General features: G+C 35.0%; 1 protein-coding gene across 6 annotated transcripts in view; it reads left to right on the top strand.

The window, feature by feature from the left end:
• Positions 1–25,481, top strand: part of MBNL3 (muscleblind like splicing regulator 3) — a 96,710-nt gene that overhangs the window by 58,768 nt on the left and 12,461 nt on the right. For 5 of the 6 annotated variants that reach the window (XM_066356477.1, XM_066356475.1, XM_066356479.1 and 2 more), the window contains exons 2-5: positions 2,137–2,301; positions 18,921–19,112; positions 20,745–20,981; positions 24,330–24,480. In XM_066356477.1, coding sequence (XP_066212574.1) covers positions 2,248–2,301; positions 18,921–19,112; positions 20,745–20,981; positions 24,330–24,480 — 634 coding nt within the window. In that variant the 5' untranslated portion in view covers positions 2,137–2,247. The remainder of the gene's footprint in view (positions 1–2,136; positions 2,302–18,920; positions 19,113–20,744; positions 20,982–24,329; positions 24,481–25,481) is intronic. The other variant, XM_066356478.1, reaches the window with a different exon arrangement.

Genomic DNA, 25,481 nt, shown 5'->3' with positions numbered 1-25,481 from the left:
ATAGGATTTCTAAATGCTGCTGCAGTTAGTGATAAAAAAGGACTGAAAATCAGTGAGATAAAAATGTAAGATCTGGGCCTGGTCAGTTAACTCCATGGGTTAAGAGCATTCTCCTGAAACAATAAGGTTGCAGGTTTGATCCCAAGTCAGAGCACACAAGGGAAAAACAAAAAAAACAAGAAATGCACAACTTGAGTGGAACAACAAATGCTTCTCTTGTCTGTCCCCTTTCTTTCCTGTCCTCTCTCTGTCTTTCTAAAAATCAGTACAAATTAAGCCCTGGCTGGATAGCTCAGTTGGTTGGAGCTTCATCCTGGAGAGTGATGTTGCCAAGTTTGATTTCCTGGTCAGGGCACATACAGGATCAGCTTGATGCTCCACTCTCTCTGCCTTTCCTTGCCATCTCAGAAAAAAGTCTAGATCAGAGTAATTTCTGTGAGAGATGGAATTTTGCAAGATTTTCATTTATCTGAGGAAAACAGATTGGAGAGGTGAGCAGAGGATTTAAGACCAAACTTTGTGGAAATCTTTAATGTTAGGCTGTGGGAAGAAGAAGAAAAACACTGAAGTATAAACTAGCATGCTTGGGTGTGGAAGCCTCCAAGCATCACTGTATCCCAGGGTTGTTAATTCTGAGCCAGATAACCTCAGTTATGCTGGGTTGAGGTTGAAGAATTTTGGGACTAAAACTTTTGTGGTAAGTATAAAAAGAAAGCTTATGTTATCTATTGGAAGGCATATTAAATGGGGGAAATCCTCCATTATTGTGACCTTTAAAGGATTTTTTAAATTTAGAAATTAAATTTAATGGGGTGACATTGATCAAATAGTGCAGAAAATAATTTTGTTACAGCCATTATATGAGCTGAAATTATGTAGCTGTTCTTAAGCTACTTTTACAAACTTTCAGAATTCAAAGAAAAATGTAAAGCTACATTGAAACTAAGATATTATTTGATTTTATAAATCATTTAATTGATTAAAAATTAATTGATCAATGGGAGAAACAGAAGGACAAACCTGATGAAAAATAATAGTTTAACCTTTAATTTCTGAAGTTATGTTTTAAGTTGTACTCAGCTTCTTGCCAGGGGAGGTAAAATAATAGAGCCACCTTGTCTCAGTGATTTAACTTAAAAGAGCAGTTTCAATGCATCTGATTTTCCATTATACATAGCTCTATAAAGTTTTAAAGGAGATAATTTTATTTTCAGTGAAATTATAGGAATTCTTTAGTAAAAAGGTAACTAAATATGGAAAAGTGATTGTATACACTATTTAGATGTCATAAATAAGGAAAATTGACAGCATGTGTTCAAAAAATGTGATGAACTAACTCATTTTCTCCTGGGAATTCAGGAGGCCTAGCAAGTTGCACTTTCGGGTCAGAAAAAAAAAGTTAACTTTTTCTCTTCGCCCTTCTCTCCGATAAGTTCATGCAGTGTAATGAATCTTGGCGCCTGTGGGGGTAAAAATTCTTTGCAGCTGTGCTTGTCTTAAAAGAATTGAGGTAACCCTAGTACTGTAAATGAGAGAATCATTATCTGCTTTATATAACACTCATGAGTTAAATACAACAACAGATCACATTTGACAATGTGATAAATATTTGTTCAGTTTTGCTAATACATAGTAAACACTATGCTTAGTAGCCATGTGAACATTCAGGCAACATGAAAGATGCTTGATTCCATAAGACTGACATTATTCTGTTTAGAAGTGCTTAAACCATCAATAAAACATACAAATAGCTGACACTCCAAAATAAACTTTGCTCTCAATCATTCAAATGATCTAGAGCCGTGGCCTCTGAAACCTAAGAAACAACATGGCTGCCAGGTATAGCCATTTAACCTATGGTTAACAGAATGTCAGTGGATTTCAGGATTTTTCTCACATTATATGGATTCATTGAAAAAGAACTTTATACCTAAAAATATCCAGAATAATGGATGTGAAATTTAGATAATATATTTATGTGCATATAGTATATTTATATTTTTCCACCCTTTAGTTGAGGAAAAAGTTAACATTGCTTCCTCAATATTCTTGATTGTTTGATATACTTGTATATTTTTAGCCATATCAGATTTAAAAAATATTAATGTGTATTTATTTTTTTAATTTTATTTTTAGGGGCGGTGTGGTAGAGACAACTGCAAGTACCTTCACCCTCCTCCACACTTAAAAACGCAGCTAGAAATTAATGGACGGAACAATCTGACTCAACAAAAGACTGCTGCAGCCATGTTTTCCCAGCAGATGCAGTTTATGCTCCAAAATGCTCAAATGCCATCACTTGTAAGTCACAACATTGTCTTTGAAAAATTGTGTATGTGTGCCTTTTTTTTTTTTTTTTTTTTTTTTTTGAGAATATATATCTACATTGGGATAACCTTGCAGAGTGTTTGGGAAGTTAGTTACAGAAATATTTAGGACACAAACTAATTTATTAATTGACACTACAAAGCTGTCCTGCATGTGAAGGCAATAATCAACTGTGTTTGATTTAAAATCTGGGTTGCAAGCATGAATTCAGTATATAGAAGAATATTAATAAAGGAATAAGAGCATTTTAAGGTGAAGAGATGTTTTGATTATTATTACATGATATAAATCATGAATTTTAAGATATTAATTCAAACAGTCTTTGATGATGGTTTTATACTTATTTTAATAGACTTTTTATTTTGAAATAATTTTAGATTCAAAGTAAAACTGCTAAGTTAGTATCGAGAGTTCCCATATTATTCTTCATCCAGTTTCTCCCACTGTTAATATATTTATTTCCATGGTGTTTTATTCAAAACTAAGAAACTGACATTTACACATTACTATTAATTAAACTCCAGACTTTATGCAACTTCATCAATCATGTAGTCTTTCTGTTCTAGTATTCAATTCAAATCATGTTTATTTGAATCTTGTCTTCCCTTTTTCCTCTGGTCTCTGACCATTTCCCAGTATTTCCCTGTTTCCCACAACCTTGACAGTCTTGAGGAATACTGATCAAGTATTTGATGATGATTTTAACTTAACCTAGTCAGAGAGTTTCCCTTTGCAGAAATTAGTAAGATTATAGTGTCATTCTAGATAAGTGGCTAGTAATTTTGTAGAACAGTAAGATTAGATAGATCTTTTAAAAAGCAGTTTTGTCTTATTGAAAATCCATCTTGTCCTGCTATGTTAAAATATGAAGTTGCAGTTTGGTATTTCAGGGGTCCTTGAAAACTACCTTTTTTGCTGACTTCTACCAGGTCCTAAATTTAGTGCAGTGGTATCTAATTCTAATTCCAGTTGACCTACTTCCTTTAAGCATTAGCAGATTACTAATTTGAGAGTTATGTCATCTTTATTTGATACTTATTTCATCAGTGATTAAGTAATAAATGCCCTGAAAACTGCATATTTTATATACAGCTATATATGTATATAGTAGTTAGATGCAATGCAAATGTGGGCACCAAGAGCAAAATGACTATCCTATTATAAAGCTCATTCTCAGAACTCAAGGGGATATGTGTAGATATATCCCTTAACTAGTCCATTCTTATAATTCATAAAACTGGTGGTAGGGGCATTGGTAAGTCACTAAAAATTTGCTCTAAAATTCTCATTGTTTAGAATGTCTAGATAAATTTAAGTAAAATAGATTTTTATGTTTTATACTATTAGCTTGACAAAAATATTTGCCTTGGAATTCAGTGTTGATTAATTACATTATAAATTAGTTCCTAGAAGGTCACCAGTGAGCTCCTTAGAGCTCCTCTTTGGCCTTCAATATTACTTTACATGGTTGAACTTCTTGAAACTTTTTCCTGGGCTTTCACACAAATATTTCAGTTCCTTCCTACTTCTAAAGGGATAGGGGAGAAAAAGTCTACTAGATATTGAGACAGGATAAACAAAGCCACAGAGAAATGTATGTGTTTGGTGAGTCCAGAAAATGTAAGTAGATCGGAAATAAATCAAGGAAGCTTTTCACTCACCCTTACTACTCTTAGCCTTTCATGTGATGCCCTAAATTCAACAAGGAATAGGAGCCAGATTTTTTAAATTTTATTTTATTTATTCATTTTTAGAGAGGAGAGAGAGAGGGAGAGAGAGAGACAGAGAGAGAGGAGAGAGAGACAGTTAGAGAAGGAGGGAGGAGCTGGAAGCATCAACTCCCATATGTGCCTTGACCAGGCAAGCCCAGGGTTTTGAACTGGTGACCTCAGCATTTCCAGGTCGATGCTTTATCCACTGCGCCACCACAGGTCAGGCAGGAGGCAGATTTTATCACACACCTGAACCCACCTTTTCCTATAGAGTTAGTGTATATATCTTTTCACAAGTTAATGGACAGCATCAGGGCACCAATCATGTGCCCTGTTTCAGGAAATCACAGTTAAGCCTGGGGGAAAGTATGGGTAAAGAATAAGGCTGATTATTCATCTTCTATTCAGTCACCAGTAGATTCTCTCCATTCCAAGTCTCAACCCTTCATGCATTATCGATGATGCTAGCTTACACTGGTGAATAAGGAGTGGCTTTTTAAGAGTCTAGTAAGAGATACATTGAGTTTTCTGACTTCTAGTGCCTTATAATTTGATTCTCTGTGCTTTCTATAACAGAATACATTTTCTTTATTTCTTCAGTTAGGGTAATTTCAGATTTCAGGCTGCAGAACATGACTAATATGATTCACAATAGTACAATTTATTGTATAGCATATAATAAGATACAAGATATTTCTTAGAAGATCCCAAGGAGCGATTGGAAATAGTTTTTCTAACTTGTAGATTATTTAACAATAGCTGTTGTGATCTGGTAAACTGATAAAATATTAATTTCTACATTTATTACGTGTCCAAAATATTAGCCTCACAATGGTTAATATGATCCTCTTTTTAGGTCTAGGAAGCTGCTTTGTAAATGTATTGTAATTGAACTAATGACAATTTTAAGGGACATTTACCAGTCTGATTAAAATAAATGTTTTTTATTAAGGGTCTTGATATTACTATAGAAGTAACATATGATTTTACTTAATTTCTCTGGCACCTACTCTCCCCAAACAATCTTCTATCCCTTTTAACACCCTCCATAGTCTCATTGTTTTCTCTAAAACGTTCAAGCTTCTATTTAAATTTTCAGTACTGACGTTTCTATGGTTGCATATTAAGACCTATTTGATATCACTGGAGTGAAATTCAAGTCTTTCCACAAAACATATTTTGATGTGTTTCCAGGATACCATAAGAGCATATTTGCTTTTGGAAAAACGATTATTTTTGCTTATTATAAGCTCTCTGATAAAGGGAATGTCAGCCTAAATTGTATGGTAGTTAGAGAACAGATTCTGTTCAGTGTGACTAAACAATGAATAAAAGCCACACCTACTTAATATGGTGGAATGCTTGCTGAGGCAAGCAAGTTTGTTAACTGTATTTAACAGGCTGGAATTGACATTCACTAGTACAAAATTCCATTTCTGAAAGCTTTTGTTAGTTTTATTGAGAAAGTTTAGCAAGTGAGACAAAGGGTTTGACTCTCTAATATTTTTCAGTGATAACAGACAGAATTTCTGATGTTCATGGCAAAAAAAAAATAATCATAAGAACTCCCTTTGCTATAATTAAAGAGGCCAACTTGAGCATTGTACAAGAATTTAAGAAAGCCTGACCAGGTGGTGGTGCAGTGGATAGAGCATTGGCCTGGGATTCTGATGACCCAAGTTCGAAATAATGAGGTTGCTGGCTTGAGCACAGGCTCATCCATCTTGAACATAGGCTCACCATCTTGAGTGCAGGTTCACCAGCTTGAGTGCAGGGTTGCCAGCTTGAGCATGGGGTCATAGAAATGACCCTGTGGTCACTGGCTTGAGCCCAAAAGTCACTGGCTTGAAGCTAAATGTCACTGACATGAGTCCAAGGTCGCTGGCTTGAGCAAGACATCACTTGCTCTCCTGGAGCCCCCTGGTCAAGGCACATATGAGAAAACAATCATGAACAACTAACATGCCATAATGAATCGATGTTTCTCATCTCTCTCCCTTCCAAGATGTCTATCCCTTTCTGTCTGTTTCTCTCTCGCTAAAATAAAAGAAAAAAGAATTTAAAAAAATTTGACATCCTGGATTACTCTCAAATAAAGCTAATGGTTTAAAAATCCAGTATCACAACTAAGAATTTTCATTACAAGGACAAAGAATTCTCACTTCTAGATGCAATGATGCATGTATAAAGTGGACATAGTATTATAAGGCTATTAAATATTTTTGATTTAGACATTTTGCATATTCTAGACCTGTCTATATCTAGTAAATTTTTTTAAATTTCTCTTCCTGAATGTGTTGATTCACATGAAGTCAGTTCTTTACAGACAGGTAAACTTGACTCAGTCAAGTGCATTCAATATTTAAACAGATTTTTGGCTTGAAACATTTGGCTCAATCATTGGGGAATGCCAAATCTTCTGTTCTGCTATATGATTTTCATGGGTTGTGTTTCTGTGGTCAGGTTATGGTGTCACAAACCAAAGAGTTTATAAGCATGAATTTTACTCCCAGCTTTTCCTTTATCACAGTCATCTGTTGTATCTCTGGACTCTGTCCAAATTTTTACATCATTTGTATAATTCTATTTACCAAATACAATTCTTAAAAACAAGCTTATATGTTTATCTGACATTAATATAGTAAGAAATAAAATTATGTAACACTTTAAAACCAAAGACGGGACAAATAAGAAGTTCCAGTTGATAGGAAGAAGAGAGACATACTAATAAATAATGTCATTATTTTTAGACTTCAATATTTTTAATGTCTTTCTTTTTTAATTAAATAGGAGCTATAAGACATGTATTACTTTGTGAACCTTTGAACTAAAACATTTTTAAGTTCATGGAAGTAAACTTGAAAAACTTTTATTTAATTTTCATGAAAGTTAGTAGTTAAAGACAAAAGGATAGTATCTTTCCCTCACCAAGATCCATTATACCTTTGCATATTCACATCAGAGTTACAGTTTTTCTAGTTCACATAAACTAATTTTGTTGACTGAAGTCTGAATGCTATCTCCTTATTGTCATGGCTCTTTTATTAAAAATTATAATGAGGCTCTGGCCCATTTGCTCAGCAGTAGAGCATTGGCCCGGCATGTGAATGTTCTGGGTTCGATTGCCAACCAGGGTACACAGGAGAAGTGTCCATCAGTTTCTCTACCCTTCCCCCTCTCCTTTCTCTCTATCTCTTTCTTCCCCTCCTGCAGCCAAGGCTTCACTGGAGCAATGTTGGCTTGGGCACTGAGGAGGGCTGCATGGCCTCCACCTCAGGTGCTAGAATGGCTCTAGTTCCAATGGAGCAACACCCCAGATGGTCAGAGCATCACCCCCTGGTGGGCATGCTGGGTGGATCCCAGTTGGGAGCATGCAGGAGTCTGTCTGACTGCCTCCCCACTTCTAACTTCGGGGAAAAAATATAATGAAAAAGATGGGCAAGGTATTTTGTAGATTTCAATAAAAATAAGCTATGTCCATATTCCAGATTACCATTCTCATGGTTAGTACAGAAATGGTAGTATATTTTAATGGCAGTTATACAGTGTGTTTATCAGTTTACTTATCTGAAAATTACAAATGATGATGTTTCACTGTTTCATATCAATATGGTGACATTAAATGTTTTGTAAAGTGATTTTTGTGAAATGTTCAAGTCAGTGGATAGCAAGCATTATGTAATTATAAGACTAATATGCTCTTAATATAATGATGACTGTTATTACCATGTATAGCTCCATACTGACTAAAGTTGACCAAATCACATCACAGGAATGGGTGGAGGGAAACCATGCAATGAGCCTACATTTCATCTGGATTTCACTATGCTCTCTAAAAGACTGGAGAAGATTTTACTTATAAATATAGCAACTGAAGTTTAACATTATTTATTTATTTAACAAATTATTTCCAGGGGTAGACTTACATTGAGGTTGGTGAAGGCTCAAGGACCCTCTATTTGTATGATCTCCTTACAAGGCCCTTAGAGAAGCCCAAATAGTATGTTTACAATTGGTTTGTAAAATTCCCAGAATACCCATCACCCAAAGTCAGATTGTCCTCCGTCACCTTCCCAGAATACCCATCACCCAAAGTCAGATTGTCCTCCGTCACCTTCTATCAGGTTTTCTTTGTGCCCCTCCCCTTCTCCCTTCCCCTCTCCCTCACTCTCCTCCCCCCCCCACGTAACCACCACACTCTTGTCCAGGTCCCTGAGTCGATTTTTTATGTCCCACCTATGTATGGAATCATATAGTTCTTAGTTTTTTCTGATTTGCTTATTTCGCTAAGTATAATGTTATCAAGATCCATCCATTTTGTTGTAAATGATCTGATGTCATAATTTCTTATGGCTAAGTAGTATTCCATAGTGTATATATACCTTGATTCACTGATATCACCTCATTAAAATTAATAAAAATTTATTTAAAAAAGAGAAACAAAATATAAGCTGTCAGAGGATGATTTGACTTTGGGTGATGGGTATACAGCATAATCGACTATTCAATTGATGTGGAGATATTTTCTCTAAATCTATGTACTCTAGTTGACCAATGTCACCCTGTTAAATTTAATTGTCTAATTAAAAATTAAAAAAAAATTCCAGAATATATCTCTTTATAAAGTTTCCTTCCCAACTCTACCAAAAAATCTTCAGGCCACACAGATCCTGGATTCACTCCCAATTTGCAATTACTGGTCCAAAGTAGAGTGGTTGTTCAGGCCCTTTTCCAATGCTCTGTATATTACACTGCTTAAAACTCCTTTTACAATAAAAATAAAATAAAATAAATCACACCAATAGTAGGTTTGCTGCCTTATGCCAACTCTGTTAATATACAATGTGGAATCATTTTTCTTTCATAAACAGAAATGCTACACTTCTGCAGCCAAAGAAAGGGCACTTGTACATTATATCTTTTACAGAGCCCAGTTTCTTTGATAATTATTAACTTCAACATTCTCCATTTATCCTCCCTCATATATTCCCATGGGATAAATTTAACATAGTCTCCTGTCAGTTCATTTTGTATCCTTTTCCTCTGGGGCTGGATAGTTCAATTGGTTACAGTCTGGTGCTAACAAGAAAATGGAGAAAACATGGGCCTGTTAGCTTCCCTATTCTTGGTCCCAGTTTAAGCTACAGCCAACTACCTTAAAATTTCTTGCTATGATCACTAGTGAGATGAAGACAGGAAGTTGGGAGAGCTTTGTAAAAATTGTTTTCTCTGATGGAAGATAAACAAAACAATAACAGAAATAATAAACAAAACCAATGTTTGACAATTTTACCTATGAAGAATGATATTTTTTTTTTATCAAGTCATCCCCTTCCTCAGATCTCCATCAGGAGACCTATTATAAATCCTGTGGTTGCCCCTGCACATGATAATAATCTTTTTTTTTTAAAAAAAAAAACAAACTTTTTACTTAGAAAATTAAATTTAGCAGGATGACTTTAATCAATACAAGTATGTAGATTTCAGTTGAACATTTCTATAGCATTTGAACTGTTGATTACGTTGTATGCCCATCACCCAAAATTGAATTATTTTCCGGCATCTTATATGTGACCCTCTTTATACCCTTCTCCACCCCCTCCTCCACATCCCAGATAATAATCTTAAAGTTAAACATGTTCCCCAAACAACCCTAAGATCCTTAATATCCCATAAGGATCTACTAAATACTACTTTAGCTAGTCATATTAACAATTCACAAGTACCCTAGAACCACACATTTTGTGAAAAGAAGTTACATATTTTGGTCTACAGTATCACTAAACTGTTTTTCTCAGAACTCTTCATTGAATACCTTTTTGTGCTGATGACTTAGCCATTAATTTAAAAATGTGTACATGCATATGTGTGTATGTGTGCATCCATATACATCCACACACACGTGTGTGAGCATATAAAATACCCATGCTTCTCATAGCATTTCATCTAACATTTCACACCTATATCAAAAGATAATTTGATTGGCATTCTGTTTAAAGTCTCCCTCAGTAGAAAGTTAAACTGATGAATTCATCCACTACTTTTGATCCTTGAGTGTTTCTTTTGTACTGTGATTTCTGAATTGGCTTTTTCTAATTGGTGTTCATAAAAATAAGTAATGGCTTAAGAACCCTCTTTCACTCAGTTCTGTAAATATTTATTGAGCATCTACTCTGTGACAAACATTTAAAAGGGTAATAAGTAGATAAAAAGATGTTTTCAAGGATAGAAACAGTCTTTACCCACTAGGATAATACTGTATAACAGTAAGATGGTGAAATATTTTTTGTTAGCCCCTTAATTTCTGATATATAACTGATCCTCTGTGTTTTTTATATAACTTTGAGCTTTTCTTTTTTTTTTCCTCTATAGAGTTATCTTGCTATTAACTATGTGAGACTTTGTTTTGATTTGTGTTAGTTTGGTGGTTGTTGAACCCTTGATTATTAAAACCTTTAGCATCCATTTATCCTGGACTTGCACTGAGATGTTTATAATCTCTACATGTCTTGTTCGTTCTTTGTTTTGTTTTTAAGCTCTTGGCATCCCCCATTAAAAAATAATGTATATTTTGTTTTATACCTTTTGTTTAAATTGGGTAACCACTTGATTTTTTACAAATACTTTTCCTTTCCTGGTGGAATACTAAAATGCTAAAGTAATTGAATTGTCAGTATCACATGTTAGTTCACCAAAAAAAACTTTCTAGATACATTCTTGTTCACTTGGGAACAAAGTCAAAATTACCTCGCCCATATAAGAAAGAAGCCATTTGCCCTCTTGCCAGATCCTTACTTCTAATCATCACATGATGTTATACTGATCTGTGTCTAGGTTTTCCATTATAGCTCCTTGCCTACTTCCTAGCTTCTTCTCCACTAAATACAGGCAGATCTAAACCATGATTTGTCCTCCCTTGCATGCTATAATTTACACCTTTTTATACTCACAATAATTTATTGATCCTTCACCGACCTGCCTACCTTTACTGCTTCCTCTTATTTGGAGACTTCTGTGATTAATAAGGTCAGAAAATCCAGGTCTAGCTTCTATCTATCCACTTTTGACCCTTGTACTATTTTTTTTCTTAGTTTTCTCTGGAGCCACAGTTACTTATTCATTAACAAGTATGATTAGTATATAAACAGCACTATCTGCTGTGTCTATTCATAAAGTTAACTCTCAATTACCAAGGGACCAATTAACTTGTAGAGGTTATGTGGGTCTACTGTCTTGCTTTTTGGCCACTTCAGTCCCTGCAGAAAATCACACAAAGATGACCAAACAAAACTGTGAAACCAAGATTATTCATTTGTGCTCCACGGGAACAGTTTCTAAAGTCTGATAGAAACAAATATTATACATTTCAAAGGGTTTTGGAATAATCTAAGGATAGAAATATGAATGGTGATGGTGAAGTAGGCTTCCTTTTATACTATATAAATGATTATAAATGAGCAATAAAATTAAGTATTGAGTGTTAGTAAAAATTAAGAGTACTATTTTTCTAGTATTAAAATCAAGTCCACAAATTGTTACCAAATGTTTACCGCCCTATAAATAAAAATGGTTAGTCATTCACCTCTAGGTAGAACCTCAAAGTTGGAAGGCCTCAATTATTATATTGATTTCAGGGCAAGATTAGCTGAAGTGACTTAATGTATTTTGCATTCATTCAACAATAATTGTAACTGACTTTGGATATTATTGAAGTGACTACGGATAGATCTGGGCTGTTGGGGAAACACAAAGATGGATTTAGTGTAACCTTTACTTTTTATTTCTTTGTCCTAGCATAAGGAATACACTATTTTAAATATTAAATCAATGTTTCTAAGCTATATGTGTAAATTAGACATATCTATTTGAGGCATAGTTTTTCATTGAATTATATTAATATTCAGAAGTACTTCAGAATCTTTTAAGACCAATATATGGTGACTCTTAAAATTTTATCTTTGTAGGATTCTATCAAACTTCATCACTGAGTAGTTATTTTTCTATTAACAAGTAGTTTAGAGCCCTAATTTTAGTGACTATATTAAAGATCATTTCAGCGAGTACTTTAGTATCAGTTTCTAAAGTTAACTTTTTCAACTTCTAAATCTTGCCACAAGTATTAAATTTACATTAAAAGATTTATATGATTAGCACTTTAATCCAAAAATTGATGAAGTGCTTTATTTTTGGGAATTCTCTAGATCAAGGGGTCAGCAAACTTTTCTGTTAATGACTAGATAATGAAGACTTTAGGCTTTGTGGGACAATGACAAAGTTGAGGATATTATTCAGATACTGTACTTCTATAATAAGAGAGAAAACAAGTATCTACAACCTTTGTAACACAGATCTCCTAATGAGAAAAGTGAACTTTATAGACACTTGAAATATTAATTTCATATAATTTTCATGTTTTATGAAATATTTTTATTTATTTATTTTTTGTATTTTTCTGAAGTGAGAAGCAGGGAGGCAGAGAGACAGAGTTCCACATGTGCCCGACAGGGATCCATCCGGCATGCCCACTAGGGACCTATGCTCTACCCATCTGGGGCACTGCTCTGTTGCACCTGGAGCCATTCTAGCACTTGAGGTGGAAGCCATGGAGCCATCCTCAGTGTCCGAGCCAACTTTGCTCCAATATAACCTTCGCTGCAGGAAGGGAAGAGAGAGATAGAGAGAAAGGAGAGGGAGAAGGGTGGAGAAGCAAATGGGTGCTTCTGTGTTCCCTGAATGGGAATTGAACCTGGGACATACACACACTGATGCTCTACCACTGAGCAACTTGCCAGGTACAATGAAATATTTTTGATCATTTACTTTTTTCAACCATTTAAAAATGTAGAAACCATTCTTATCATTCTGGCCATATAAAAACGAGGCAGACAGGACTCAGCTCAGGGTTTGTAGTTTTCCAACTTATCCTAGAACACAAGTAAACAGTAAGTAATCCATAACTACAACCAGTGTGAACTTCATTGAAGTTCATGAACTTCCTGAGATTGTGTGCAGCATTTTGTGCACATATGAATTTTTCTGTGAACAAGATCCACACCTTTGATATGACTCTCAAAGAAATCCAGGACTAAAAAAGATTAGGGGTCATTGTTCCATAGACAATTCACTGATATTTAGGAGGCTTTGCTAAGACTGTTAGAGTTTCTAGACACTATGTAAATCACTGAAGAACCCGTGGGAATTCCTATCTTAGGAGATTATCCTGCTAGAGACAATGAGAGTAAATAATTATCTGGGTGATTTTTTTTAATAAAGTCAATTCTTTTTACCATTCTTGTTGGTTTTATAAAACTGAGAGAAAGCTGAAAATCCACATTTCCGGTTTTAAGACAGACTTCCCATATTTTCAAATATTAATAAATAATTTAGGTTTGAGTTAATATCAGAAACATTTAAGTGTCCAGGCCAATTCAGGCTAAAATTAGAAATCAGATTTAACCTGTCAGGAACCTTTTTCTTTTCTTTTCTTTTTTTTTTCTTAACTGAGAGGTAGGGAGGCAGAGAGACAGGCTCCCATGTGTGCCCTGGGATCCACCTGGCAAACTCCACTATGGGGCAATGTTCTGCCCATTTGAGGATGTTCCTTCATTGCTTGGCAACTGAGCCATTTTTAGCACCTGAGGAGAGGCCATGAAGCCATTTTCGGTGCCCCGGGCTAACTTGCTCCAGCTGAGCCATGGCTGGGGGAGGGGAAGAGAGGGATAGAGAGAGAGAAGGGAGAAGGGTGTTGGAGAAGCAGATGGTCACTTCTTCTGTATTCCCTGACCAGGAATCGAACCTGGGACTTCCGCACACAGGGCCAATGTTCTACCACTGAGCCAACCGACCAAGGCTGAACTTTTTTCTTTAAAATAAAAATTACCTTTTGTATCAGTTTATGATGCCTCAACTGACATCTAAGGCTGTGATATAGTATAAGCAGGATTAAAGTTAATAATTACAAGCTGAATGTATGGGATTGCAGCTGCTTGGCTTAACAGGGGGCTGTTTCCAAAGCTAAGCCCTAGAACAGGAGTTGGGAACCTATGGCTTTCAAGGCAGATGTGGCTCTTTTGATGGCTGCATCTGGCTCACAGACAAATCTTTAATAAAACAAATAATAACGTTAAAATATAAAACATTCTCATGTATTACAATCAATTAATTTCCTACCACTCATGTTCATGGTTGTGGGTGGCTGGAGCCAATCACAGCTGTCCTCTGGGAGAACACCAAATTTTTATTGAATAATGCCTAATGTACACAAGTCATTGTATGGCTCTCACGAAATTACATTTTAAAATATATGGCGTTCATGGCTCTCTCAGCCAGAAAGGGTCCTGACCCCTGCCCTAGAATGTTCAAATTCATGAAGTGGAGTAGTTACTCTGGGGCAGAGGTAGGAGTGAGAAAAAAGAAATGTTCATTTGAAAATAAATAAGAATCTCAGACTTCTTGCTTATGCCCTAGAATTGGGAATAGGGGAAGTTGCTTCTTTTGATAACAGACTTATAGAATACAGTTTATACTCAAGGAGTAAAGGTTTATAAAAGCTGTAATACTTACTAACTTTAAAACATAAAGACGGCACAGTCTAGTATGTGGTGAAACGTTAAAAACATCAACATTTTTAGCAAGTCCCTTGTACCATTTACATAGATTTTAATTAATTTACAACTTATTTTTATACACATGTAACAAAGTTAAGAAGGTTAAAATATATTCCAACGAAAGCAGAACTTAACCAAGAAAATCCCCCGCCCAAAAAAAGAAAGAAAAAAGTATAAAGTTCAGAACTACTATAATTAGGATGTGTTGATTACATGTACATAAGGCTTAATTATTAGTAATTAATCAGTATTTATTAGTTTTTAATGATGGTTTTAGTTGGAAATTCCACACACTTACAGGTCTTTCTTTTAGTTCAATAGTTCTTTTCTTTTTTAAAAAAATGTAATAATGGTCCTTGTCAGTTCTGTAAAAGGCAAAAGCAAAAAGTATCCAGAGGATGGTGGGGTTTTTTTGTTGTTGTTTGTTTGTTTTTTAATTTATTGTGTTTACATAGATTCTAGTGTCACCCCAAATGCATCTCCCCTGCCCCATATTCCCCTCAACATCTCCCTTGTCCCCTTCCCCACAGCGCCTCCCCACTTCCCTGCAGGATTATCCCATCCTATCATCCCCTTTCCCTCTGTCTTCTTTTCCTCTGGTCCCTTTGATCCCTCCTCTGTCTCAATTCTATTCCTCAGTTCACATTTTTCCTTGGATTCCTCAAATGAGTGAGGTCATATGATATATTTCTTTCTCTGCCTGGCTTATTTCACTTAACATAATAACTTCCAGGTCCATCCATGTTGTTGCAAAAAGTAATATTTCCTTCTTTTTCATGACCCATAGTATTCCATTGTATATATGCACCACTGCTTTTTAATCCACTTGACCACTGAGAGACACTTGGGCTGTTTCCAGATCTTTCTGTTGTGAATAATGCTGCCATAAACATGGGGGTGCATTTTTTTTTTGAATCAGTGATATGTTGTTCTTGGGATATATTCCTAAAAGTGGGATGGCTGGGTCAAAAGGCAGTTTTATTTTTAATTTTTTGAGGAATCTCCATACTGTTTTCCACGGGAGCTGCACCAGTCTGCATTCGCACCAGCAGTGTAGGAGGGTTCCCTTTTCTCCACATCCTTGCCAGCACTTATTATGTGTTGCTTTGTTAATGAACGCCATTCAGACTGGTGTGAGGTGGTACCTCATTGTGGTTTTAATTTGCATTTCTCTAATGATTAATGATGCTGAACATTTAACCAAGGAGGTTAAAGGTTTGTACTCAGAAAATTAGAAAACATTGATAAAAGAAATCAAGGAAGATACAAACAAGTGGAAGCATATACAATGTTCATGGATAGGAAGAATAAACATCATTACAATGTCTATATTACCCAAAGCAATTTATAAATTCAATGCAATACCAATTAAATACCAATGACAGACTTCAAAGATATAGAACACATATTTCAAAAATTTATATGGAACCAACAAAAAATATGAATAGCCTCAGCAATCTTGAAAAAGAAGAATAAAGTGGAAGGTATCACACTTCCAGATATCAAGTTATACTACAAGGCCATTTTACTCAGAACAGGTTGGTACTGGCATAAGAACTGGTATATAGATCAATGGAACAGAACAAAGAACACAGAAATAAACCCACACTTTTATGGACAATTGATATTTGACAAATGAAGTAAGAACATACAGTGGAGTAAAGACAGTCTCTTTAACAAATGGTGTTGGAAAATTGGACAGCTGCCTGCCAAAAAATGAAACTAGACCACCAACTTACATCATTCACAAAAATAAACACAAAATGGATAAAAGACTTAAATGTAAGCCGTAAAACCATAAGCATCTTAGAAGAAAACATAGGCAGTAAGCTCTCTGACATCTCTCGCAGCAATATATATATATATATATATATATATATATATATATATATATATATATATATATATATATTTGCTGATTTATCTCCACAGGCAAGTGAAAATAAAAGACAGGATAAACAAATGAGACTATATCAAACAAAAAAGCTTTTGCACAGCTAAAGTCAATATGAACAGAATAAAAGACAAACCACACAATGCGAGAACATATTCAACAATACATCTGATAAGGGGTTAATAACCAAAATTGATAAGAACTTGTAAAACTCAACACCAGGAAGACAAACAATCCAATCAAAAAATGGTCAAAAGGAACGAATAGACACTTCTCCAAAGAGGACATACAGATGTCCAACAGAGGATGGTGGCTTTAGTGAGAAATTTATTTTGACAGAGAAAAAAGGAAGTTCAACATAGAACACTATTGTGTGGTTCAAATATAAAGTTTTTATGATTAGAGACTTGCTGATTTTGAGAAAACCATAAATCATCAAATTAATAAGGTCTACCTTTTTGTGGAAGTGTGCCTGAGTGACTGTTTCCAAGAGATTTCTAACTCATTATGTATAAGATATTATCGCATCAGCTAATTTCTGGATCTTTATATCTTATTCAATAAAAGTATGACATGTCTATAAAGCTTCTTACATCATAGTACCTAGTTAGGCTAGATCACCCTTGACTGGTTGTCCTCAATCCTTAAAAGCACCTCCCTGATGGCTCCACAATCTTTCTGGCACCTGATGTTGCCCCTTTCTATTTAAAGCTCTTGGCCCCATGCCCTCTCTACAGACACTAGTGAACCTTGCTATTTTTTTTTGGGGGGGGGACTCTGTCCTTCCCCATTGCCAATTAGCTAGTTTGATAAACTCATCTAAGATAGAGTGGTAATGGGGAGATCCTTCCTTCACAGATGAATGTGGTTTATAACAAAGACTTTAAGAAGAATATTATGCTGATGAAAATTTCAAGTCAGACTATAGGTGATGGAGTGAATATATATTGCTCTTCACTTCATACTCCACAACCTCCTATTCTAACTGTATTTAAGTAGTTCTGATTAGTGTGATTTATCAAAAGGTGTGAACACAGCTGGTTGTCAGTGTAGCAGATACATTATTTTTTTTCAATGAAAACAAAAATTTTAAAAGGCATAAAAGGACACATCTTTTTAATAATACATGGTAAAACACTACCAGTTGCACAACAAAGCACTACTTTATAGAGTCTCTTTTTAAAATGTACTACATTGAATCATGATTTATTATTAATTCATTTAAATATTATTTATTTTTATTTTTTGTTACATTTGTTTTAAAATTTAACATTGATTATATCAGTCAATCAATCATACACTAAGTATTGGGTTCTACAGTGGTGACAAGAGAACTATCAAAGAAATTATGACCACGTTGAGAAGTCCAGACTCACACATGTGTAACAACCTAAATTACAGCACAGTAAAGTGATAAATTATATGTTTACAGGTAATAAAGGTAATATATATATCATGCTCTTTAAGATTAAGACTTTTTAAAAATAGAAAAACAAGAACTCTGTGTTTATAAATATTTTTTTCTTTCTTTTTTAAATTTATTTTTAATTTTTTAAGATTTTCTTCACAAGTTATACTCCAGTTTATGTACTTTATACTCTTGCTTTCTTATTTCTTCCTGCCTAACGGGATCCTTGTAGTATTTTTAAGGCTTCTTTTTGAACTGTTGATATCATCTGGCCCCCTAGATAAAGACAACTCTAAGCAAGTCCGATTAGTTAGTGAAATGGGACCTTTAATTTATTTTTAAATAACCATATCAATCTCATTTTAGGTAGATATCATGAAATTGATACACTCCCCACTTTTCAAAATCTACCTCTTTATTTCTGACTCATTGCTGTCTTCTGTAATTAATAATGGGTAAAGAAAGCAAGTGTCTGGTAGAGCAAGAGGAAACTGTGTAGGACAAGCAGCCTTACAGCCAAACAGTGCTGATGGGGAAGAGGAAGAAAGAGGGTCTAACAAAGTGGGCTTTCAGGAGAAGCAGAAATCTGCTTGCAAAGTCTATGCCTATGGAAGAAGACAAGGCTGATTGTCCATAAATATTATACCATTGGTGACATTGTTTCCTGGGTAAAAATTGAAGTGCTAAGGAAAACACATTTGGAACACAATCCATCCATGACATTAAATTTAACTAACTCATGATTGCTAAAATTATGTGGCTTGTTTTGTCAATTTACCAATAACTTTGTTACTCAAAGAAATTTGATGGTTTAAAAACAGTTCCTATATGAAATTGATATGAATCTAAAAGAAAGTCTAAGAAACAATGGCAAATTTTGATATGATAAGGCTTTCTAAAAGAATGCTACCTTGTGTTTTAATAGGAATAATCTGTTTACCTCTAACACTTTTTCTTTTTTAAATGTACAGACTTCCTTTCCTATGACTCCATCACTTGCAGCTAATCCTACCATGGCTTTCAATCCTTACTTACATCATCCTGGAATGGGCCTGGTTCCTGCTGAACTTTTACCAAATGCACCTGTTCTGTTTTCTGGAAACCCACCTCTTGCATTGCCAGGAGCCGCTGGTCCAAAACTGATGCGTACAGATAAACTGGAGGTATTTCTGTAGAAATATATGTGTGTACATATACATATACATATAGGTTTTGATATTAAGTTTATGCGCAAAACAACATTCTCAGAGCCCAATGTTTTGAATGCTTTAAATAAGTGTATCTGGGTTGTTAGCTTACAGAGTATAAATTCAAAAAATATTAAATGTCTTACTACTGCAATTATGCTTTTTGTGAAATGCATTGATTCACTTGTACAGTAGGCCAAATAATGCCTTAGTGTACCCACCTCAGACTGCATCTCCTTTGCACGGGAAATCTGGTGGGAATGCTGGTTTTGACCAGGTTTCAACTACATAGACTGGAACTTCTATATATATTGATGAATCTCTATTTGATAGAATAATCAAACAGAAAAAAGTAGACTAATCTATGAATATGGGATGTAAATGAGCTTCATAGTATCTAAACCTCTTTTTTTTTCCACTTTAAGAATGATGTATCAGATATTAAGTATCCCTTGATGCCTAAGAAAAGAAAATCTAAAAGAAATTTCAAACAGCTTTTTGATTTACTGGAGTCCTTCAAACATCTCTTGTCATTCTTCATAAATAACTAGTCAATTTCTTACAAAATCTGCTTCATTTGGCAGCTTCTTAAATGTCTGATAGTGTATCACAATGAAATTTGTTTTTACACATAATGTCATTCAATGACAGTCCAAAAATCTGCCCCTGAAAAACCACATTGTTGTGTGATGAAAACTGGTTTGGGACCTGACCTGTGGTAGTGCAGTGGATAAAGCAACAACATGGAACTCTGAGGTCGTTGGTTCAAAACCCCGAGCATTCTGAGCTAAGGCACATACGACAAGTAACTACTATGAGTTGATGCTTCCCATTCTTACCTTTTCTTTCTTGCTCTCTCCTCTCTCTAAAATCAATTAAAAAATAAAGATGAACCTTGAAAATTAACAAAACAATTATTTTTTCAAACTTAGCTAATTACACTGTAGGCTGTATTAAGTGGAAAATTAAAAATTGTTTTCCAACAGTGCTCTGAAGCACTTTTATTTCAATGTAAAAAAACCAGACCACTTTCTTTTGGAGATAAAAGATTTATTTTTCTAGGAATAAAAATTTTGTCTGTGTTTACATCTGATAGTGAATATGGCTTTACCTTATCCTTCAGGTTTTTTTAGATTTTTCTAAATAGATTATAAAATAACATATACTATGGCCCTGGCCAGTTGGGTCAGCAGTAGTGTTAGCCCCGCAAGTGGAAGTCCCGGGTTCGGTTCCCTGTCAGGGCACACAGGAGAAGCGCCCATTTGCTTCTCCATCCCCCCCTCTCCTTCCTCTCTGTCTCTCTCTTCTCCTGCAGTTAAGGCTCCATTGGAGCAAAGTTGGCCTGGGCACTGAGGATGACTCCATGGCCTCCACCTCAGGTGCTAGAATGGCTCTGGATGCAACAGAGCGACGCCCCAGATGGGAAGAGCATCGCCCCTTGGTGGGCATGCTGGTTGGATCCCAGTCGGGTGCATGCGGGAAGCTGTCTGCCTCCTCGCTTCTAACTTAAGAAAAATACAAAAAATAAAATAAAATAACATATACTATTGCTTTTAAATTCGTTGGCAAAATAAATAAAACCTAATCACCTTCTTTTTTTTCTTTAAGGTTTGCCGAGAATTTCAGCGTGGAAATTGTACCCGAGGTGAGAATGATTGCCGCTATGCTCATCCTACTGATGTTTCTATGATTGAGGCAAGTGACAATACTGTGACCATCTGCATGGATTACATCAAAGGCCGATGCTCCCGGGAGAAATGCAAGTACTTTCATCCTCCCCCACACTTGCAAGCCAAACTCAAGGCAGCTCATCACCACATGAACCATTCAGCTGCCACTGCGATGGTAAGAACAGACCAGGAATTGCAGACTATTTATTTGGGGGTAAATGATTAATATATTCTCCAATGTATCTAGTCTGTTACAACTGTAATCTTGGATAGTCACTAGTGGACCTTAATATGAATAGCCAATCTATATGCTGGAAAAGAGAATCTATTCTACTTCATCCACTAAAATTTTCTAAAGGTAATTATTGAAAAGCTTTACTAATGATTTTAGTCTATTGTGCTTTTTATCCCATTTTTAGAGAAAGAGAAAAAAATATATATATATAATTTATAAATATATATATATATATATATATATATATATATATATATATATATAATTTAAACAGTAAATTAGTTTTGAATGGTTCAACTGGCCTTAGTATCTGAAAAAGACAGCAAATTGCCTCTCTGCCTGTGAACCATCTCCTTGGGCATTTTTCTAGTAATATCCTTAATGACTTAAAAACAGAGGACTTGGAAGATGAGATGATAAGTAGCCTCTCATTTTGCAAAGGTTAAGATTCTCTTTTCTTTCTTGAGGAATGGTTTCAAGGAAGCAGCCAGACAAGGCAGGGGGACATTTCTAAATAGTTGGAAGAAGAGGCAGGAAGAGTTGTACTAACAAGTCAGTAAGGGGGAAAATTTAGTTCTAGTTAACTTTGAAAAAAAAGAGCTAGGGAAAATATTTGCATGACACACTATGGTATGAAAGGCTGGGGAATAAGAATTATGATTAGTAGTTTGTCACAGCTGTCAATTATTTTGGTAATCTGCTTGCTATTTCTTTTTTGGCTTGGGAATTTCTTATTGTAATAGGATATAACAATCCACTAATGGACAAAAATCCTGGGGAATCTCACATTTCCTGGCTGTGGAAAAAAATCACAAGACACTGAAGAACCTGACAGACCCCTTACCTTTAATAAGGGAAATAGATTTATTTTCAAATCTCCCCATTTGTTAACAATATTTTCTTCATGATAAGTTGAAATTCACTTCACTGTAACTGGAACTTACACTTATTTCATTACACAGAGTAAGTCAATGCTTATTCCATTGGAGTGGTGACTCTAATATCTTTTTCTCTAAATGAGATACCCCAAATTTCTGCAAACTTTTCTTGGTAAACTATGACTTTAATGACACAGCACCAATTTTGGACTTGCTCCACTTTCTCAATACCCCTATTCTCTTAGAACTGAAGTCATTAATTCGTGAAAGATCTGAGCACCAAAGTAGTACAAACGTATTTTCTACTTTGATCTGGACAATATTATCTGTTTATGAGTGTTAAAATAAAAGACTTCACCACTATATATATATATATATATATATATATATATATATATACACATATACATATACATATATATATATATGAAATTCTTTCAAATGAGGGGATCTTAATCTGTGAAAATAAGACATATCCAGAATATTCAATGCAGAATATAAGCCTTCAAGTTTTAGATTACTTTTGTTGGTGGCAAAGTTCAGAAACAGCATGGACCTATTATAAAAGAGAAAAATATAGCTAGCCCCCTAAAAATAAAGGTTCTCATTATTTGCAAGGTATATAAAGAACGGCTTGCTGGTGCCATTATGTACCTGTCCCCCATATGGGCATGAGACCTTCATACATATTTGCTTATTTCTGATAATTTGGGTGTTTTTACTAAAATGCACATAAGTCAGTCCCAAATTTCCATGTCAAAATTTAAACATTACATAGTTGGCCTTCAATTGAATGTTACTTGTAATGTCAATATATATATTTTTTTCTGAGTAACTAATCAGAGCAGAGTCTTAGTGGTAAAGGCAAATTGGCCCATATGAATTTGTCTGAAATAAGTTTAAACAAAGGAGGTTTTCCATGAAGAAGTTTGCTTTTCCCTTACATGTTAGGTGGGAGATAAATAGTTATAAAATTTGAATCTGGCCTGACTAGGCAGTGGCGCAGTGGATAGAGGGTCGGACTGGGATGTGGAGGACCCAGGTTTGAGATCCCGAGGTCGCCAGCTTGAGCATGGGCTCATCTGGTTTGAGAAAAAAGCTCACCAGCTTGGACCCAAGGTCGCTGGCTTGAGCAAGTGGTTACTCGGTCTGCTGAAGGCCCACAGTCAAGGCACATATGAGAAAGCAATCAGTGAACTAAGGTGTCAGTTTACTAAGGTAAACTGATGATTGATGCTTCTCATCTCTCTTCATTCCTGTCTGTCTGTCCCTATCTATCCCTCTCTCTGACTCTCTCTCTGTCTCTGTAAAAAAATAAAAATTGAATCTGTAGTCCTCATATAATTTAGATTTTGTTTTATAGAGCTACAGTATCAGGCTATAATTACTAATGATCTCTTTCATCACCTCTATACCATATATCTCCTAAATTCATATCAAACTATTTCTTTAGAAATTAAATTTACTGTGCCTGGCCAGAGGGTTGTGCAGTGGATAGAGCATCAGACTGGGACGCAGATTAAGCAGGTTCAAAACCTGAGTTTGCTGGCTTGAGTGAGTGCTCATCAGGCTTGAGCACAGCCTCACCAGCTTGAGTGCGGGGTTGTTGGCTTGAGCGTGGGATCATAAATATGACCCCATGGTCGCTGGCTTGAGCCGAAGGTCGCTGGCTTGAGCAAAGGGTCACTGGCTCTGCTGTAGCCCCCCAGTCAAGGCACATATGAGAAAGCAGTCAATGAACAACTAAGGAGCTGTAATAAACAATTGATGCCTCTCATCTCTCTCCCTTCTTGTCTGTCTGTCCCTATCTGCCCCTCTCTCTGACTCTCTCTGTCTCTGTCAAAAAAAAAAAAAAAAAGAAATTAAATTTACTGGGCTGACATTGGTCCACTGAAACACATAGGTTTCAGGTGTTCTTCTCCATGGCATGTGAACTATTCCTTGCATTGTATGCTGGGGAGAGAACTAAAGGGGGTCAAATAAACAGTATTGTAATTTTAACTAGAAGAAATTTTTTTTTCCTGCTATAGCAGTTTCTCTGCTAATCTCACTTTAATAGATTAATAGATAAGCATCCATGAAATGTTAATTTTTAATACTTATTTGCTGTTAGCAGCTTCTTGACACATTCTGCCCAAATGGTGATACGGTGATGTCCTTTCATATGTGTCTAAATTAGTGAAGTTGAAAACCTTCTTTTTTTCCTTGTGTGAGTGTGTTGTTTTTTTTTCTGGTTTTGAACTAAGTTCTCATTTAGTGAACTGCTTAATCTCTGTGGTTGGTTACCTTGATCGATGGATGTGCCTGCAGAGGGTTTCTAGACTATTCCTTATCTAACTGCAGCTTGCTTGATTTGAGTACATTATTTACTTTATTTGGTATTATTTATTAATCCATACCTCCCTCACAGGCCTTACAGCCTAGTGCATTTCAACTGATACCGAAAAGATCGGCACTTGAAAAGACCAATGCTGCCACATCAGTCTTCAGTCCCAGTGTTGTACACTGCCAACAGGTTCTGGCTAACCTGCAGCTTCCACAGCCGCCATTTGTCCCTGCAGGTGAGAACAGGGTTCTGGATAATGCGAATGTGATGAAATTTTGAATGTATACAATGCACACCAGCTTCCAAAAATATATTATACCAGAACTGTCAACAAATATTTTGACTGGAAATAAAACAAAGCAGTTATTTTTTATCTGCTAGTATATATAAAAAATACTTTGTTCCTATGATCCCTGAAAATTAATTATTTGGAAACAAACTAGTAAACACTGTCAACATTTTTCTTTTTAGAATTTATTTTTGGCTTCTTAGCATTTCTTATTATTGATTCACTTCGTTCCATTTCAAACTAATTTCTTGAGTCTTAGGTATAACTTTCAAAAACATCGGTCTGCCCTCAAAAAAACCTTTCTTATTTTCAGCATTGCAAAATTATGAAGTCTATACATCTTTGATTTACTGAGGTTATAATAAAACTACCTTTAAATTTATAGTACAGTACTATATATATATACAGTACTATATATATATATATACTTATATCTCAAGTAGTTCTAGCCTCTAATTCTTAAAGCAATTAATATAAAAAACATAGCAGTTTTTCTGACATATTTTCCTGACACTTTGCAGCATATTCTTATCTCCTACCTTCAACTATATTTAGTTACATAACAGTTTTGTACTAAATTGAATAAATAGTTTTAAGACAGAGCTTTTTTTTCAAATATATATATATATATATATATATATATATATATATATATATATATATATATATATATAAGGGAAAATACTTATCTTTTAGTAGTTCAGTGTTTAGAATGAACATATAGTCTCTTAAGAATAAATTGAAAATAATAACAACTCAGGAGTACAGTAGATTTTGTTGCCAGAATTACAAATGGCCAGTTAAGATACTATTATTAAATGAAAATGACATGATTTAAAAATTAATTTGTAAAACCTTGTTAACGGTATAAACATACTAAATGCATAGTATTATATACCTGGACTTGAAAAAAAACCCTTTTGTTCAATCAATAAATTAATCAGTCA

Source organism: Saccopteryx leptura, chromosome X, assembly GCF_036850995.1.
Source record: "Saccopteryx leptura isolate mSacLep1 chromosome X, mSacLep1_pri_phased_curated, whole genome shotgun sequence".
Lineage (NCBI taxonomy): Eukaryota > Metazoa > Chordata > Mammalia > Chiroptera > Emballonuridae > Saccopteryx > Saccopteryx leptura.
Note: the sequence above shows the minus strand (reverse complement) of the source record. Positions and strands in the feature narration are given on the sequence as shown.